General features: G+C 45.9%; 1 protein-coding gene across 7 annotated transcripts in view; it reads right to left on the reverse strand.

The window, feature by feature from the left end:
- MORN1 (MORN repeat containing 1) overlaps nt 1-18,849 on the reverse strand; it is a 316,149-nt gene that overhangs the window by 243,023 nt on the left and 54,277 nt on the right. For all 7 annotated transcript variants that reach the window (XR_014786007.1, XR_014786005.1, XR_014786006.1 and 4 more), the window contains exons 8-10: nt 18,484-18,594; nt 15,496-15,619; nt 11,362-11,555 (exon numbers count right to left, since the gene is read on the reverse strand). Coding sequence is in view for 4 of the 7 variants with exons in the window: in XM_084821656.1 (XP_084677782.1) it covers nt 11,362-11,555; nt 15,496-15,619; nt 18,484-18,594 (429 nt within the window). In the remaining 3 variants the exon portion in view is untranslated. The remainder of the gene's footprint in view (nt 1-11,361; nt 11,556-15,495; nt 15,620-18,483; nt 18,595-18,849) is intronic.

Below are 18,849 nucleotides of genomic sequence, written 5' to 3' on the forward strand. Positions count from 1 at the left end.
TACCTCACAGGGCTGTTATGAGTATAAAAGATGGTGCAAACGATCACATATGTGCCCTTGAGTTCCTCGGAGGAAAGACAGGATGTAAATGTGATAAATAATATATTCTAAATAATAACAGAAGAATCCACAGTCCCCGCCCACAATGTTGCATAACAGTCCGCTTTTGAAAGCAATTTGTTGTGTTTGAGATACACAGGCCCAAAGCAGCCTACAGCACATGGGATTAGTTGTCCTGTTGTTTGGATGCTGCCCCTGTATAATATAATTTAAGCATTAAACGAAAAAAGAAACTCTACTCAGTAAACATTTATTGGAGGAAAACAAAAGGGATACTGAAGAAGCAGCGGCATCAGGAAGTAGCCTTTGTGTAAACTGTTAGGTAAAACTTTGCCCTCTTCACTTGAGGGAGACAGGGATGAGGACAGTAGACAATTACTTTTAGTTGAGTTGAAGATGGTTTGAAAGAGGCATTGTTACCCATGCTGTATGTACTCGTATGCGCTCATTTCTTTTGCCCCACTGTTGCTTTTGCCCCAACAGGTCTTGCAGGTTTCTGCAGTGCCTTAAAACCTGCAAAACCTGCTTGACCAGAGGCAACAGTGGGGCAAAACGAAAGAGGGTATATGCAAAAGGTAATGCTGACCATGGGCCAAACTACACATGAGTCAGGAGAACCACAATCAGATCTCCTGACCTTAAAAAAAAAAGAATAAATTGAGGGGTGCTGAATTGGACTGAGACAGAGGCACAATTCCCCTTGCACCATTTCCCCAATCGAAAATTTCAGCTGCTATCAGCCCTATTGAAAGAGTGAGAAAAAGACTAGTTTCTCCAGTATTTTATTTTATTTGCATGAGTTTATAGCCTGCTCTCCGAGCCTAAAAAGGTTTCCAGAGTAGCTAACAATTAGAATAATCAAATTTAAAAAACAGTTCAGCAAATTTAAAACAATCAAAGCAGTAGAACATATTAACAGAAGTGCAGCAAATGTTAAGACCCCTTAAACCCAATGACAAGGAAGGCTAATAGCAGGTTTGTGGGGCAGTGGTGGTGGATTTCAATGCGGGAAACCGCACAGGGCAAAGGGGTGAAATAAATACCCTCTTCCCCAAGCACCACTGTCCAAATCCAGTTTGGGAGGCCCGCTGCAGCTGCTTTATGTTAGAAAAAAGTCATGAGATACAATTTATGCATCTCCTGAGAGATGTGCAGCCTAGCTCTCTGTCACACTTCCAATTCTTGGGGTTGGGTGGGGTGGGGGGACACTGTCGCCTGTCTTGAAGCAGAAACAGGGATCCAATCCGCACCAAACTTGTTACTCGCCAAAGATGCACAATTTGTCCTGTTTCTGAGATGCCTTATAGCCTCACACTGCCAGAAGGCAGAACACCAAGTGAGCTGACCCACTGCTTTGACCCTCTCTGGCATTTCTTATGTTCTTATGGCCTTGTTGACTTAGTATTTCTCAGAACTGCTGCCTTGAAAACCACCCACCAAATGTACCCCAAAGTTGGCCTGCATATGAAAAAAAAATCTGCATGTTTTGGAGCCCTGGTTTCCATTGAATGTTCATTTCCCTGTCTCGTAAATTCCACACCATTTAAGACATGTAACAAAATAGCCATCTTCGGTCCAGAAGTATGAGAAATATTTTAGCTGATGAGGCAGAAAATGCAATGATATAAACCAAACTTTAAAACAGATGGATTAAGAGGAACTGGACAGCCAGCAAAATCATGTTGCTATTGTCAGTGCCTGGAAACGGGCTGTATTGTTGCACTTTGTTTTATAAAACACGAAGACCGCAAGGGGAATATTCTTCCTCAGTACGCATGTATCATTCCACTAGTGCTATGTAAGACTAAAACAAACAGATCAGCATTGTTGCTTGGAGTCCATTTGTTAACAGGGTGGAGACGATTTAAAACAATTTATTATCATTTCAAAACTGAAGAGAACAAAATATTCTGATGACAGTAGAAAACCAGACTAATATGTTATGCTATTATAAAAGCAAAACCAGGAACAGCTTGCTTAATGTTTATTCAGAATACCTACAGAGAGAATTTTATGTATCTGCAGGTGAATATGCAGAAATCCTGGCAAAGCTAGGATTTTATACCAAAGTATACAGAGATTTTTTCATGGCATCTGGATGTCCATTACAGAAAGACCACAGGAGAACCCAGAAGCTGGTGACAGCAAAGGCCTCTGCCTGAGACCCTGGAGAATATAATGGGCTAGAAGGATCCATTATCTGTCTCAGTGGCTGGATTCACACAACACGCTAACCCACACTCAGTGGTGGAGTGTGGGTTGTTGTTGAATCATGTGCTATCGCGTTGTCTGAATGCAGTGTGTTTTATACAGTGTGGCTTGTTAACCATACAGTGTGTCTTATTCTTCTCGAGCAAGCCACCTTGAGAACCCATGGTTTGTTGCTGGGTGTTCAGGATGGTTAACAAGCCACCCTGCATGGTTAACAAGCCACCCTGCAGAAACGTGCTGCGTTCAGACAACACAATAACCCACGGTTCAATAACAACGCACATTCCACCACTGAGCATGGGTTAGCGTGTTGTGTGAACCCATAAGGCACCTTTCTATGTTGCTGTGAATTGATACTCGTAACACAAATTTCTAAGAATCTCAGCTTTCATTTCAAAAGTAAATTTCTAGTTCTCATTGTGGAGAAATGTCAGGAAACATACAAGCAGTTGCCCTGGTCCATTTAAAGGAAAGGATTCAAGAGTTCTGATGTACATAAATAGCACTTCCCTGCACATAAGGGACTCCCTATTTATTACAGCCGGGGAAGCAGAACTGCAGACACAATAGTTTGCATGCACTGAACTCCTTCGGCTCTTGAAACAAATGCAGGAACTTGCATGAGCAAGAGTTCCATGTGCATATCATGAGGACAGTAGAAAGCCCCTGCTGGATCAGACTGAAGGCCTATCTAGTCCAGCATTCTGTTCCCACAGTGGCCAAGCAGATGCCTCTGGGAAGCCCACAAGTCAGATATATGTGCAACAGTGCCCTGCTGCTGATGCTCCCAGCAACTGGAATTCAAAGGCATACGGCCTCTGATGCTGGAGACGGTATGTGGCCTTCATGACTAGTAGGCATTGACAGCCTCATGCTCCATGAATTTCTTGATGCCCAGCAGACTCCCTGCCCCTCCTGACTTCTTAAGATTTTTAAAGTTAAAAATGTCGTTTTTAACTGTGAGGCTGGCATGCTGCAAACTGAAGTGCTGTTCTCCAGTGCCATCTTTATTTGGGTTCAAAGGAGTGGTTTTGTGTTTTGGAGCACAGACTCCACTTTTGCCTTGTACTTACACTGTTGGAGAGCTGCCTTTTTTTTTTTGTAGTTTCACCAGTTTGCTTTCTTGGAAATGAGTGTTTTGTGATGGGCCATGCCCACCGTGGCAGCCATTTTGTGAACGGGCAAGCCATCCCACGGCAGCCATTTTATGAGAATGCCCACAACACTCTTACAAAATTCCAAATGTGCCCACTGACCCAAAAGGTTGGGACTAATACCTGTTTAAAGGCATTCAAGTTGACAGCCATCACTATATCTTGTGGTAGTGGACTCCATAGTTTAACCATGAGCTTTGTGACCAAGTCCTTCCTTTTGTCTGTCCTGAATCTGCCACCATTCATTTTTCTTGGATGCCTCCAGGTTCTAGTAGAGAGGAAGACAAACTTCTCTCTATCCACTTCTCTATATCAAAGCACACATGGACACTAAATCAGGAGGAATGCCTTAGTGCTCAAATTATTGGGGTGTGTGGGAGGGGCAAGAGCCTCGTGTGGCGCAGAGTGGAAGGTGGCAGTATTGCAACTGAAACTCTCCCCACGACCTGAGTTCTATCCCAGCGGAAGCTGGGTCCCAGGTAGCCGGCTCAGGCTGACTCAGCCTTCCACCCTTCCGAGGTCGGTAAAATGAGTACCCAGCTTGCTGGGGGAAAGGTAGTCACGACTGGGGAAGGCAATGGCAAACCACCCTGCTACAGTCTGCCATGAAAATGCCAGCGAAAGCGGCGTCCCTCTAGGAGTCAGCAAGCTCAGTGCTTGCGCAGGAAGGAGTGGGAGGGGCCCTCTTAGTTATTGCTTTTAAAGGCTGTGTAGGAGAAGGGAGAAACAATTTGACTAAAATTGGGGGCAATCAAAGGATAGGCCATGTGCATTTAATTAAGAGCCCACTACCTTTTCTCTATAATTCAAGCTCTGGACTAGCTTACAAAACGTTCTATTGTAGATCTTCTGTAGATCTATTATCTCCCCTTCCTTATGGCCTCAAGTCATGCTCCTGCACTTGTCTATGTGAAAAATGGGAAATCTTACCAAAAAAAAAAAAACTAGTATCAGGGTCGAAATTAAGCATGGAGCTTCATGAAAACACGAATCACGACTTTGCACATTTGAATGGCGGTGTTCTGCACATGTTATGCCAGACTTCCTTAACTTGGTGCCCTCCAGATGTTTTGGACTTCAACTCCCATCAGCCCCAGCCAGCATGGCCAATGGCCAGGAATGCTGGGAGTTGTGGTCCAAAACATCTGGAGGGCACCAAGTTAGGGAAGGCTGAGTTCAAGGGTCAGGCTAGGACTTGGGTTCAAATCTCCACTCAGCCACAAAGTTCACTGGACAATCTTTGGCCAGTCACCCATTTCTCATTCTAATTTACTTCACAGGGTTGTTGTGAGGATAAAATGGGGTTGGGGTTGGGGAGAAGAACTATGTACACTGCCTTGAGTTCACTGGAGGAATGGAGGGATATACATGTACTTAATTTCACACCCTTCTTGTGTTCACTACTACAATCTATTGTCCACTATACAGCACTGGGCAAAATTAGCTTAGTCAAGGTAACTAGTAAACATTACTAAGGAGGCTCCTTCACTGTAATGATTTTTAATCCAGCTTTGGATTTCATTACTGATCTAGAGTCATGGAGGCCTGCATATTCATTTCAGAAAGCAAAAAGCTCAATGCTGTTTCTCAGAACCTTTCAGAATCCCATTTTGCTGACAGTTCATCAATAGTTCATGGGGCTGGATGCATTTCCATTACTGTGTTATTACCACCATCCTAAAAGAACAGGGTGAACGAAAGCCTCAAGGACCTCATAATTTACCCATCAGCAGAAGTTATTCCCGAGGTGTTTTGAGATTGTGCCAACGTTTCACTCAAAAGCAAGCCACGAAACCTTGCTGGGGGAGAAAAGAAGAACTCAAGTGCAAATCACGTTGAAAAGAATGAAAGAGAGAGAGCGAACCATTGACAAGTTTGCCAGCTTGTAGAAGTCTCACTTGAATATCCACAGAATCATGTGGAATCCCTCACAGGGCCTGAACGTCGAAAAGATGAGCATGAGACAAAACGAGATAATTGTGGTGAGAATGCTCTTTTTTCTGACCAGCTGCTGATGGCTGAGGTGGAGAGTGGGGCGGTCCCCATGGAGAACAAGAAAAAAAGAGCATTGGTCAAAACCACAGTGAAGCAAAGGGAAGTATTCTGAAGTGTAATACACATAAATAGTGCAACTGTGAGCGGGGGGAGTGGTAAAGTACACAAGTTGCACACACCAGGTCCCATCTTCAATACCAGATACATCCAGCTAAAAGAAGTTCCCGTAGTATGTCTGCGAAAGACATCAGGCTGAGATCTTGGGAGGGCTTCTGCAAGTAAGAGTAGCCACTGTGGGCCTAGATGGACCAAAGGGCTTCATGTGTTTGATATCAGCCCCAATTGCTCTGCCGATGATATTGTACATGAGCAGGGCCAGCATCAGGGGTCAGCTTCATTGGGCACCTGCTGAAACTCATGGTAGAGCAGGGGGCCCACCGGAAACGCCCGGAGCCCCCTGTTCTCTTCCTCGCTGTTGCTCACCCACTATGAACGAGAAAACAGCGAGAGGAGTGAGGAGAAGCAATGATCTCCACGCACCTCCTCTGGTGGGGTGGCCACGCGTCCTCCTTTACAGAGGACAGCCCTTCCTTGAAGGCATCCTCTGAAGTGCTGTCCGGTCTGAATCCAGTTTAAAGATAAAAGCATCAGGGGCCTCAAAGTTGCCCATCCATCGATAGCACTTGGGCAGTGGGCACACAGGTCCCAGTCTTCCCCACTGCTTTGAAAGCTGCTGCCTTTTTATTTAAATCATAGTCACTACTTCTCAGTTTGAATCTATATGTATAAGTCAGCATACGTAAATGTGAGGTAAACCTGTGACACGAGGTTTTGATGATGCTTTCCTCTTTTTTGGCAACGCATATGCGGCCACCATGGTGTGTAGTGTGTGTGTGTGTGTGTGTGTGTGTACTGGGCCCAGAGACAGAGAGAGAGAGAGAGAGAATCAGGCGAATGGGCAGCAGCAACAGTGGCAAGGAGGAGGACACACTCAGGGAGGGGGCATCACTGAGAGCATCTTTCCCCCCAAACTGGAACTGTCACAAGTACGAGGCCTTTTACCATTCCTATTCCACTAAGAGCCCTGAAGAAGTTGAATCCTTTAGCGCTCCTTCCCTTTCCCCATCTGGCCAAAAGGAGCCCATGCAAGAAAGCCTTGGGAGACATTTCAGGGAGCTGGGCATCTTTAGCTTTAGCTGCACCTGAAAGTGTTAAACACAATCCCTAAGTATTTTTAAGGCCCCTCCAAATCTAGATTTATTTATTTATTTATTGCATTTATATCCTGCCTTTTTCCCCTCTTGCAAGGAACCCAAGGTAGCTTACATTATCCACCTCCTCTGCATTTTATCCTCACAACAACAACCCTGTGAGGTAGGTTGAGCCGAAAGTTTGTGACTGGCCCAAAGTCACCCAGTGAGCTTCCATGGCCGAGTGGGGACTAGAAGCTGGATCTCCCGGCTCCCGGTCCAGCACTCTCGCCACTACACCACGCTGGCTCCCATGGTTCCTCCAAAGTGACATTTACATGTACTAACCGAGCAAAGTGGGTGTTCCCCCCACCCCACCCCCCAGTTCTGCTGCAGTATTTCCCCTAACAGGGAAAATACATTTTAATCTATGACCAGAAATATTGCTAACAAAACAGCCCAGAGGGGAGAATCAAGCCAAGAGAGGGCACGTTTATTTAATATTCCAAATATTCTGGTAATTTAATAGTGAGGGTCAGGTGTTAAATAATGGCTCATATAAACATTATTTTGGTTAGAGGAGGGAAAAGCGAAACTCAACCAAATTTAATATGACAAAAACAGAACTGGTGAGAGAGGAAAGCAAAGTGTATCACACATGTTGGGGCTATCAAAATAAACTCTCCGGAGTCCAAAGATAGATGCTATTTTAACTACCGCTCAGTTTCTCTGCACTTTGTTAACAAGTTGAATGTATTAAGATGCAAATCGTGTATTTACAATGTATCAAGTTATATGGGGTGGATTTAATATTACGGTTCACAATAAACCAAAGTGATTAAACTTTGATTCAACTCCCAAGATCTCGGCATTCAGGCTCCCATGAATAATTCCAGGAATAACTGGCCTGTAAAATAATACCAGCATATTTATAAAGAAAGTGTTAGCTCATCTGTTACTTCATGTCCTCTAGGAAACCAAAACAACAATATAGGCTGTGAATGTATATATGCATAAGATGTGTAGGCAGCTTTGACTCAGTGGGACTATAATAAACCTTGAGACACAACTCCGAGTAGGTGAATTTAGGTAGAATGAAAAAGGGGCCCTTGTGGGGTGGTAAAAGAATACACCAGGGATGTGCAAGTCTTTTCCGCCCCAAGAAATTTCGCCAGACTTATCAAAGCTTTTCTAGCTTCCCTTGAAATTCTATGGCAAATTCTGCCCAAATCCATTTCAAATTTCACAAGAGGCAAGATTGTGAAGGCAGTTCAAATCGCAACCAGGAATTATACATAGCTTGGAGAGAGTGAGTGAGTGAGAGAGAGAGAGAGAGAGAGAGAGAGGCAGAGAGCTCTGTAAGGGTTCGAATGTCAGACTGGGACTGGGAGAGACCCGAGTTGAAACCCCTGGTCAGCCAAGGCGCTCACCAGGCTGGTCACTATTCCCTCTCGCAGGGCCTAACATACCTCACAGGGATCGCTCCCAAAGCATTGTGGAAGAAGGGCAAGATACAAATTGAACAGACAACCCGGCTTTGCTCCGAGGTGCCCAGGTACAGACTGCGGCACGGGGGTGCTTTTGCCCAGCTCAGTCTGCTGTGCCAGCTGGGCCCATTCCTATGGAGGTCAGACCTGGCAAGGCTGGCACACGCCTTCGTTCTATCCAGGTTGGAGGATTGCCGTGGGCTGCCTCTGAAGAGCCAGCTGGCCCAGGCAGTGGCAGCGAGGATACTGGTGTATCCCCTGCACATCTGCAGCAGCACTTGACAACAGGATGACAGCGGTGGCCCTGGCTTCCCATTTGTTTCTGGGCATCATCTGAAGTGCTGGAGATTAGCTTTCAAGCCCGAAAGGGCTCAGGTACAGGTCACCTAAAGGAGCGTCTCCTCCCACATGAGCATCCCCTTGCTGAGGACAGTTCCGCGTCACAAGGCTCCACAGAAAGAACCACAACTGACCAAGTGACAGCAGCCCCTTTGTGGCTGGGCAATACGTCCCCTTATCTCCCCTGTCAGCTGCCCCTCAGCAACGTCAGGACTGTTCTGAGGCCGTTCCACCCCTGGGCCACTGTTGTCACCGTTCTGGCATCCTGCATGACCGCCGCATACTCTTGGGTGGGCGCTCACTAGTACTCCTCCAACCTCCACTCTTCCTCCACCTTCTTCCATTCTTGCCCAAAGTCCTCTCACTCTTGTTCCACTTCCTTGGCTCTGGGTTTTTCTCCGGGTCTGGTCCTTGGCCCCTGGTCTGGTCCCTGAGAGCCACCCTTTTGGGGGAATGTAATCCTTTCTTCCTCCTTCTGGGTCTGGGAGTGTCCTCCTGTCCCTCTGCCTGTGGTTGGGTCCTCCGCCATATTCCTGCTCTCAGGGAGGCTGTGCTCTATATCCCAACAGTGGTAGAGGTAGGATTGGTCAAAACCTGGGAGATGGCTTTCTGTACGGCTGCACCATGGCTATGGAACTCATTCAGGCTCCTTGCTCACGGCCTTCTGCTGCCTGGCTAAGACATTCTTGTCCTGGCGGGCATCCGACCTGCAGAGCTGAGACCTTTTAAGTAGATGGTTCTTGTGTGTGTGTTTTTTAAAGTTGTTTTCAACTGTCTTTCATTTTTACTGTTGGACTTTATATATTGTGTCATTATTTTTTACTTGCCATAGGACGCCCTTAGTGATAAATTGGAGAGGAAAACGGTGGGTGGGCGATACACTTTTCAAATAAACAGACAAGATTTGGAAATGCGGAGTGGAGCTTGAGGGGAATTAAAGCATCATGTGTACAAGGCCCTGAGCAAGTGCAGGATAAAAAGATACAACAACAACAGGATAAGAGTTGAATGCCAGGACCTTCACTGATTCATATTGTCTTCATCAGGGTGCCACATCATCCTACTGTGATTTGGGAAGAACGGAGGTTCAGAGAACACAGCTGCTTTGCTTTTATTATGTTTCCCTGTGTGTGATTTCTGGAGTGGTTTGGAGGTCTCCCGTTCTATTTCATGCCAGTGTTGTGATTAGTGCCCCTATAATCCTCAGGCCACCACACTCAGGAGCAGTAAGCTATAGGTGGGACCTCCCCAAACAGATGCCCTCCAGATGTGCTGGACTACAATCCCACTATCTCCAGCCAGATGAGTTGTGGTTGAACACATCTGGAGGGCACCAGGTTGAGGAAGGCTGCTATATATACAAAGCTGAATGCCAGGATACAAAAGAATGGAGGCATCTGTCAGGTGTTACCGGGCAGCAGCCATTCCATCAGGCTGCAGCAGAAGGAGAGATGGGACATAGGGCCACTCCATCAGCTCTGCTGAGAAACCATCAACGTTTCGTTCTTTTTCTTCCTCAGCTGTCACTTAGCAGTAGCCATAATTAGCTTCCCTGCACAAGGCTGTTAATCTGATGTATTCACTTTCGGTTTCATTGCAAAATTGAGATCTGAGCTTCACACAAAGAACTTTTCCGTTCCTGCTTTTCCACTATATAACCCCTAGGTGGCGCTATGCTATAGCAGAATAGTGCAATTACACAAGTAAGAAAATACATTTCCTTTCACTTTCAGAAATAATACTCTGTTTTCCCCACTCTAAACCCCTCCGGGAAACTACCCTTAAAAAACAAACATGAAACTGGATGGTCACATCGTCTAAAGAACCTGTAAATAACTAAGGCATGATGAGCATACAATAAGTGCCATGTTGGCTGAGGAATTCTGGGAGCTGTAGGATGTTTTTCTGTCTAAACATGCATAGGATTGTGCCCTAAGTCACCTTATCCCAGGTCAAATTATTTGTGAATCTACTATTGCCTAATCTGTTTTGAAACAGCTCTCCAATGTCTCAAGGAGGGTTTTCTCCCAGCACCTGCCATCCAATCTTTTTATGTAGAAATGCCAGGGATTGAACCTGGGACCTTTTGCGCAGAAAGCAGGTGCTCTACCACTGAGATACAGTCCCTTCCCTGGATGCTCACCTGTGCAACTGATGGTTCACGTTGGGTTGGGGAGGTCCAGAAGGTAGAGTACATTTTGATGTGTATGTGTGTGCGTGTGCACACACATGCATGCGTGCTCATATAGAGGAGATGAGCTCAGAAGATTTAAGAAACATTGCTATAAGTGTTAATTTATTTTCTTGTTCTTATGAAAAGTAGAAGTTGAACCGTGAAGCTGTGTGGATGCAGTGAAGGGGAGCACCAGAGTTAGAGGAAATGTTCCATTTGCTAATTACCTTCTTACTTCACTATTTGCATGTAACAAGGCCTTATGTGGAACCTCCACCTTACTGTAAGAGTCCAAGAAATACAAGCCTCCTGTCCTAAATGCAACCTGGTGATTTTCCTACATGCCCCCTCTTTTGTAGCATGGGCACATTTCCTAGGCAAAAGCAACATGAGAATGAGATCCTACTACGTTACTGCAGAGCATTTCCCTGCCTAATTCATTTTTAACAGCATGTTTTGACTGAGCAGGGAAGGAAAACCCACCCAAAGAAGCTGCGTCACAAGCAAAAGGCTATTCCTTCTAAATGCATAAAAATGGTTTTTAACAATTAAATCTATTCCATTTATTATGAAGAATGTCAATGACAAATCTCCTACACCCTACAAAATTACTTTAGAGCCATCCATTAGCATGACAAAAGCCATGCCAGATTTTTCTCAAGTTGTTTTACCAAGGGGTAGAAGATATCTTTTGTTTCTCAGTTAACTGTAAAAGAGAGAGCACTCAAGCTAAATCCATTATCTCTACTTACCATCCTGGTTGCTAAAGGCATCTCCTGCACCATCCAGAGGTTTTGATCTGGATTCTGGCTCCACGTCTCCATTTTGGGGGATTGGCGATTCAGGCAGGGTAAATCCAGATTTGCCAACAGCAGGCAGAGCAGCTTGCGGCTTCTGGCTTCCAGATGCACCCGCCATCAAAGGATAGCTAATATACTCAAACCCACTGCCAAAGGAAACAGGAGTGGCACTTTATATTGCATTGAGTTTAAAATCTTAAAATAAATAATCCAGATATGATGTGGAAAATAAGGACTGAACATATAAAGCTACCTTATACTGAATCAAATCATTTCCTCAGGAAACAGAGATACTTTTAATTAAGAGATGTCATGGATTGAACTTGGGACCTTCCCTGCATGCACAGCAGAAGGGCTTTACCACTGAACTATGGCCCTTCCTTGGTTAAAATATAGGAATGTTATCAGACACATAATATAAAGATACGGTCTCTCTCTGAGGTATGTCTACCAGATTTTTGAAAACAAGGCATGCGGCCCTAACTTTGTACATCGAGGTTGTTGGGGTAACCTGTCTCTTGTTTGTTAGGTCCTGGTGACCTGCTGTACAAGGCAACAACTGTGTCAACCTTGTTAAATTCCCCGGAGCCATTGCATCTAAAAAACAAATTCTTCCTTTCATTTTGACGGTGGACTCTACTTAATGGAGTGGAATGCTGTCTGTTACTCGGTGTTTTTAAAATGCATTCCAAGTCGATGGCCTGCTGTTATTCTTATGGGGGACAGAGTGAGAAATACATTTCTCCAGTGTCAAACCGTGAACCAGGTTTTCACGGGTTAGCAAGCTCACTCCGACTGAGTGCCTGATATTAAAGAATGCTGCAGTTCACAGAATCTGGGTAGCAACAGTGTCAGTGTTATTTTTATACTAAATAGAGAGAAAGAAGGTGATCCGAAGTATTCAGGCTATTCAGATGGTGGCTGCAGGCAAAGGCACCTTAGAATCAAAGGTGGCCTCGACGTCTAGCTAGTCAGACCCCGTGTTTGATGCAAGAGATCCAGGACTAGAAAGCATTCCATCCTGAGAGACGTTGGATCTGGCCATGGCAGCCTGTGCCCTAGATGACTCTCAGCTGGGCTACTGCAACACGCTCTAGATGAGGCTACACTTGCAAAGTGTCCAGGAACTTCAGCTGGTCCAAAACACTGAGGCTAGCTTGTTGACCGAAGCTAGGTATCTGGAGTGGGTGGGACTCCCTTATGGCAACATCACTCGCTGCTGGTACATTTCTGGGCCCAATTCAAAATGATGATTTTGAGCTTTAAAGCTCTAAAACTGCTCAGGACCAGGATGCCTAAAGGACGGCCTGTTCCCCTGTATGACTCTAACTGGTTATTGAGATCTTTGGGAAAGGCTCCCTTTCGTGCTCCAGCAACATCTGAGGAGTGTTTGGTTGGGATGCAGGAAAGGGCCTTCTTTGTAGCCATGTCTAGGCTTTCATATCCACTTCCAAGAGAGGTCTGCTTTGCATCCTCCCATATGGCTTCTCCATGCCAGGTCAAGAGCTTCCTTTCTCAACAGGCATCAATCAGCCTACTGGGATTATAGTTTTCTGGGCTCCCTTGCTCTCCAGTGTGTGTGACTGGCTGAGATGTTTTGAGATAGGTTTTATTATAGGTTTTATTGTTTTATCTTGCTCTTAGCCACGTTGGGCATAATCCAAGTAAGAAAACAAACAGGGCCAGACATGATATCTGTTATGGTCCTACCCACTGACCCCAACACTGATTCAGAGGAGGAAAAGAAGACGGTTGCATCCCTAAACTGATCATGGACCTGGAGGACAGGGGGTCGGTGTCAGGAGTTGCTGGATCTGTGTGCAGCTGCCTTTGTGATAAGCCACTGGCAGCTTCTCAATTAGGACCTAGACTGACTTCACTCCACCCAGGGTGGCCATTAGATTCTTCTGGACAGGAAGGAGTATAACAGGACCTCCTGTTCCAGTTGAGTCTTGCTTGAGCAACAAGGTCTTCTGGCATGTTCTTGTATCCTTGATGTCAGGGATTCCAAGCCCTCCCACTGAGTAGTGAGGCAACAGAGACTCACTGTGCAATCCATAAACTCTCTTATTCAGTTAATAGCACCTCTTCACACCTGAAGTGACTGCAAAGGCTGTGAGCTGACCTCTGGACCTTATTACCTAAATGGCACTCTTGTTAAGAGAGCTACTGAAAGCAGGGCAGTTGCCTTTCAACTAATGGACAGGTTTCCCACCACGCTGGACAGGCTTCTTCTGGGCTCCCCCCTTCAGGCCTCCCCCCTCCCAACCCAACTCCCAATGGGAAGCCAATCTGGTAGGACGCCTCCCACCACCTTTCTGCTCTGCCCGCTTAACTCGGCGGTGAGCTCTGGCATCTGTCAATTCCACTGCTCCCTCCTTCTCCAACAGAGGCTGGGTTTCCGTGGGGAGGGGGAAAGATGGTCTCTGAGCCTGGCCCTCCTGCTCGATAAGCCCCTGGGTGTCAGGGTGGACACTGAGCCCATAGAATCCCAGAGTAGTTCTGATTCTGAGGAAGAGGAGTCGCTCCTGGGAGAGGAGCGCGCTCCTCTTTCCCAGGACCAACAGCTGTCGGAGATTCCTCCCACCAGCATTCCTAGCTTAGATAGCAGTCCTGGGAGTGACAGAGTGCGGGAAGCAGACTTGATGGATGCGCGACGCAGAGAGCGGCGCCAAATGGAAGGCGCGGAAAGGAGGCGTAGTGCCCGGTTGGCGCGCAAACAACGGTTGCGCCCAGAGGATCCAAGGGAAAAGGGGAAGGACTCTCCCTAGCCCATAAGTTCAGGGTCTGCAAGTGATTCCCTTTCAAACGGGGACCCACTATTCCAACTTAGGGCATAGGTACTCTGCTGCTCATATCTAGTTGCTAACAGTAGAGTTGCTAAGTTGTAAAAGAGGAATAAAGCTTTGAAAAGAATCCCTTTGTCTGTGTCTGGACTTGGCTACTGGATTAGACTGAGAGAGGCCTCCAAGGAGCCCTTGACACTGGGAAGGTTGTTTGCTGCCTCCTGGAGAGTCTTGGGGTATCTCCTCCCCTGCTCCCTGTCTCAGCTGGGCTTCTTCTAGCTCCATCTCCGAATCTGAATCCAAGTCAGAAACCAAACTAGGAAGCTTGGGCCCAATCCTGACACTTGGTGGTTCCCCACTCCTGTCTCCTGGTTTGTCACTGGGTTTACTGACTTTTCCCACCACTCCTGCCCCACCTCATCCTGCTGCTCGTGGCACAGCCCCGTCTGAGATAACTGCTGGGGCCCCAGAAATATGAAGCCCCCTCTGGGGGTGAGCAGATGGTGGACTCTAGTCCAGAACAAGCCCTCCCACCTTGCTCCATCCAGCGGGGACCCAGGAACATGAGCCCTCCAGGGAGCTGCCTCAGCAAACAGCCAAGACTCCACACTTATCTATCCTGGCTTGTCTGAGACACCAACAGGAGCCCACCAAGAGAAATCAAAATACCAAGGGAGTGCCAGATGCCACTGCAGAGGACAGGGCCTGTAAGAGAGTCATGCCTTACTGAAGGGGCAGGGTTTCAGGGCCCGCATCACTATATAAAGCTCAGTTCTGTTCTGGAGGTTGTTTGTTGTTCTGCCTAGGTGCTGTGCAAATCATGTTGGTCTTGTACCTGTCACCAGGAGATTGACACAGGAGACAATCTTTTGCTGAAAAAATTCTGCAGACATTTTTCTCTATCCCTTGAAGGCTTAAAAAAAACAAAAAGGCTGAAACGTGTTGGACTTCCTATAATAAATGTATTTTTTCATCCCGAGAAGCTGTTTCTCTTCTTTGTGATCTACTTTGGATGCTCACCTCCTTCTGTCTTCCTACTGAGTGCCTGCCAGCTCTGGGTGGAGTACAGTTATCATCACCTGCTGCCGCTCTGTGGCTCCCTGCCTTGTCCCATGGACTTCAAGCAGCCAAGACTGGCCCAGTTAGTTCTTGAACATTACCTGGGACCCAGAATGTGCCTAAGAGGAACCAAAATGTTCACCAAGGGACCATGTCTGAGCTGTTCAGGGTATTGTTTCTCCATAACATAATAGTGGAGGCCCAAGAATGAATGAAAATAATTCTTCTCCATGTTACTTACAAAGAGCTTTTGACTGGCCGCCTCCCAGTTTGTTCAATTAACTTGTAGGAGCTGGTTTTGCAGCTTGCTGGAAACTGGACATTTCTTATACCAGCACTGATCTCCAGCAGTCGACCACTCTCGCCTATCAAGCAAAAGAGCAATGGGAAAAATCAATGCCTGCTTAATCATTTGCTCTGCAGCCAGCTGCGGTGTTAAGACTGGATCTACACATGCAACAAAAAGAGACAGTGGAGACCTGAGGTGACAGAATAGACTCTGGGAATCAAATCCGGCCTGCCTGGGTTCCCAATCAAGATTGGGGTCCCAATCAAGGAGCACGAATGACAGCCAACACCTTTCCCTCTTTCTGAGGCAACACGTCTTCATTTGGTGCCAAAATGTGTCAGAAATGGATCGTCTTTCCTCCTTCGCAATCAACACCACAAGGAGACAAAGCTTCAGGCTAATACTACTTTATTTTGCTAGAGACTAGCCTCTTTACAAATGCAGATTCCAGGAAACTCTCAGAACGCTTCAGGCTCCTAAACAACTAATCTGCGATCCCTAATTAGAGGAGATGAACTGGAGGATAGTGAAGTTGCCAGCAGTTTGGGCATGAACCTTATGGCCAGACTTGCTTCGCAGTGGTGCCCCTCCTTTAGGGTGGCTCCCTTCTATGTTGGCTTCTAAGAGTGGCTATCCTGGTGGAGCGTCTGAGCCCTGCCCCTAACTTTTCTTGCTTTGCTTTGAAACATGCCCTAGCGTCTCTCAAGTCGTTCCCCTCTTCCTCCTCTTCCTCGGAAACTTGAGTTCTGGCAGTGGAGGAAGGGGGCAGGGACTCAGCCTGGGCCACCTGTTTGTCAAAGTCTTCAGCAGAATCTCTCCCAGCATCTTGGCTCTCTAGGGAGGGTCCCTTAGCTGGCCTCTGATCTAGCTGCTCCAACTCTGATTCAGACTTGGAGCTGTCAGACATCTCAAGGCGCTTGGACTCATCCCTGACAAAATGACTCAAAGGAGAGGCCATTCCACAGACAAGGTGCCATGACTAAGAAGGCCATCTTCCCAGTCACCTAACTTCTGATAAGACTACCATGGTATGCCTTAATATTCCTATTCCTCCCTCAAATGTATTCCATTTCCTGGATTTATAGAACCAATCTGATGATCTTTGAGCGTTCTTTCTCTTAACTATCCTTTAGCATCTTAACTCTTGCTCGGATTTGCAGTTTTTGGAAACAGAGGACCAAAAGAAACAAAAGAACGAAAACAAAACCCAAAACGAACATACAAAAGTCCACAAATAGAATTGTCGTCACTTCTGGAAAATGTACTTAGTCACATTCATTTAATTAACATGTGCTGCAGGTAGCCTTGGCTCCTTCAGCAGTGATTTGAAACGGAAGGTTACTAAGCCGAAATGACTCTTCTTTTGTTAACAGAAAGCCTCCCTTTTCTTCTCATCAAAGGATTTTTTATTGAAAAGTTTTGTTTTGTAACAGTTGGTTAATGATAAATGAGAACATACAAAGAGCTAAGATGTAATAAACAACAAACATAACAGCACGAAACAGAATTAAACATGGTTATCTAGGATGAAGAATAAAATGATAATATGAAGCATGGCTGGAGAGGTCGAAGGACAAAAAAACTGGGCAACCAGAACAACAACAAAGTTTTTAATAAAGGGAGATGCATCCAAACTGACAGGGAACAGACATTACCACCCTGAGCCTCTAAAATAAGTAAGAAATGAGACCTGGGATACATACAAAAAGATTTAGAGTTGTCCTGGCCCTGAGCTGCCCAGCCCTTCTTGTGTTAGCTTGTGTGTGACCATTATAACCCATATCTTATCCAACCGCTGCTTCAGTGTTATGAGGGTTGGGCAATCTTCAGCGGCTATCAGTGAAACTTTGGCAGCAAATAATAAATGGAAAAGAAGTCCTGTTCACAGAAAACAGAGGGCTCTCTGGGCCAAAGACACATTCCATAAATAAACTTAAAATGGTAGAAATGTGTTTTTTTTTTTTTAACATGAAAGACAGAACAATGTACAATTAAAACAGTGGCCCCCAGTGAGGGTCTGAGCGCCACCAGTGTAATTTCCCACAATGCCACTGACATTGCATAACTCTGGGGCATTGTGGGAAATTTAAATGGTGGCTCTATCTGATGCTCAGCAGGTAGGTCTGCCATGGAGGGGCACGGACGTAAGAGGGAGCAGCAAAACACTGCAATGCATCCTCACCCCCTCACAGGAGCGCTCTTCTTCAGGGTTCCAGCTGGTGAACTAGCATGCCATGCTCTCTCCCAGCATTACTATAAGCTGTAAAGAACTCAAGAAAGGCGTTCCCCCCTCCTGATCCCTGGTTTTCTTTTCCAAGTGGATACTCAACATCACATGGCTACTGAGCACTTCACCACCTGAGTTTGCTAGGGACTTTTATTGAACCAAATGCACCCACAATGCAAATTTATACCAGTTTGAAACCTACTTGATCATCATAAATCCCAAGCAAGAAATCCCAGAAACATTCATGCCTTGAGAGGGCTAGGAATGTCCAACAAGGAATTCCAAGAACTCTCACAAAACTACAACTGCCAGGGTACTTGAGTGGAAATTTATGGTAATTGAACTGGTTTGACCCTAGTTTGCATTTGTAATGTAGATATGCTCTGAGACAAATGTTGACTGAATATTCATTTGCAAGGTTTTTTGTGTATATGTTTGTGTTTTTACATGTCCACCCGGTCTCAATGTGCCCTTCTGAGGGGTCTATAGCTGACGCAAAACAGCAAGCGCACCAACTCCCTTTTCAGTTCAAGGCCCCATAAAAGCCAGAGAACAAATTTTAACATGTTTATTATATATTATCCCCACGAAGCAAAGAGAAAGGGAAAAAAAGCAGAAAATGCTGTGCCCTTGTTTTGTGCTTTCTATTTTCTGCTCATTGTCGTGAGAGATCTTTTATATGGCATCACAGAGCTATTAAAAAATGTTCTTACTTTCAGAGACCTCTCCTTCCTCGTTTTGCATCTGGACTTGAAACGTGTGAGCAGACCCTGGCACTGTATCAATAAACTCTGGTCCCAAAATCACAATCTTATTTGCTCGTCCTGCAAAACATTCAATGTGCCTTCATTATATCACTGCTGAAAACCCAAACTGGGGTGTGTGTCCATGCACATGCACACACACACACACACTTTCTTTCATAGAGAGGTTCACTTATATTGCAAGGAGAACCAGAGATTCACCCTAGCTGTAAGTCATTCCGAGAGCTGGGTCCTAGTTGCTGTTAGGTAGGAAATCTGTTGTGGGTCCCTCCTCCAGCCAACGGATCTCCCCCTCCTCCAGTAAAACTCACAGCA

The sequence above is a fragment of the Heloderma suspectum genome, chromosome 15 (genome assembly GCF_057233095.1).
Source record: "Heloderma suspectum isolate Gila_16-S chromosome 15, 16-S_ref, whole genome shotgun sequence".
Classification (NCBI taxonomy): domain Eukaryota; kingdom Metazoa; phylum Chordata; class Lepidosauria; order Squamata; family Helodermatidae; genus Heloderma; species Heloderma suspectum.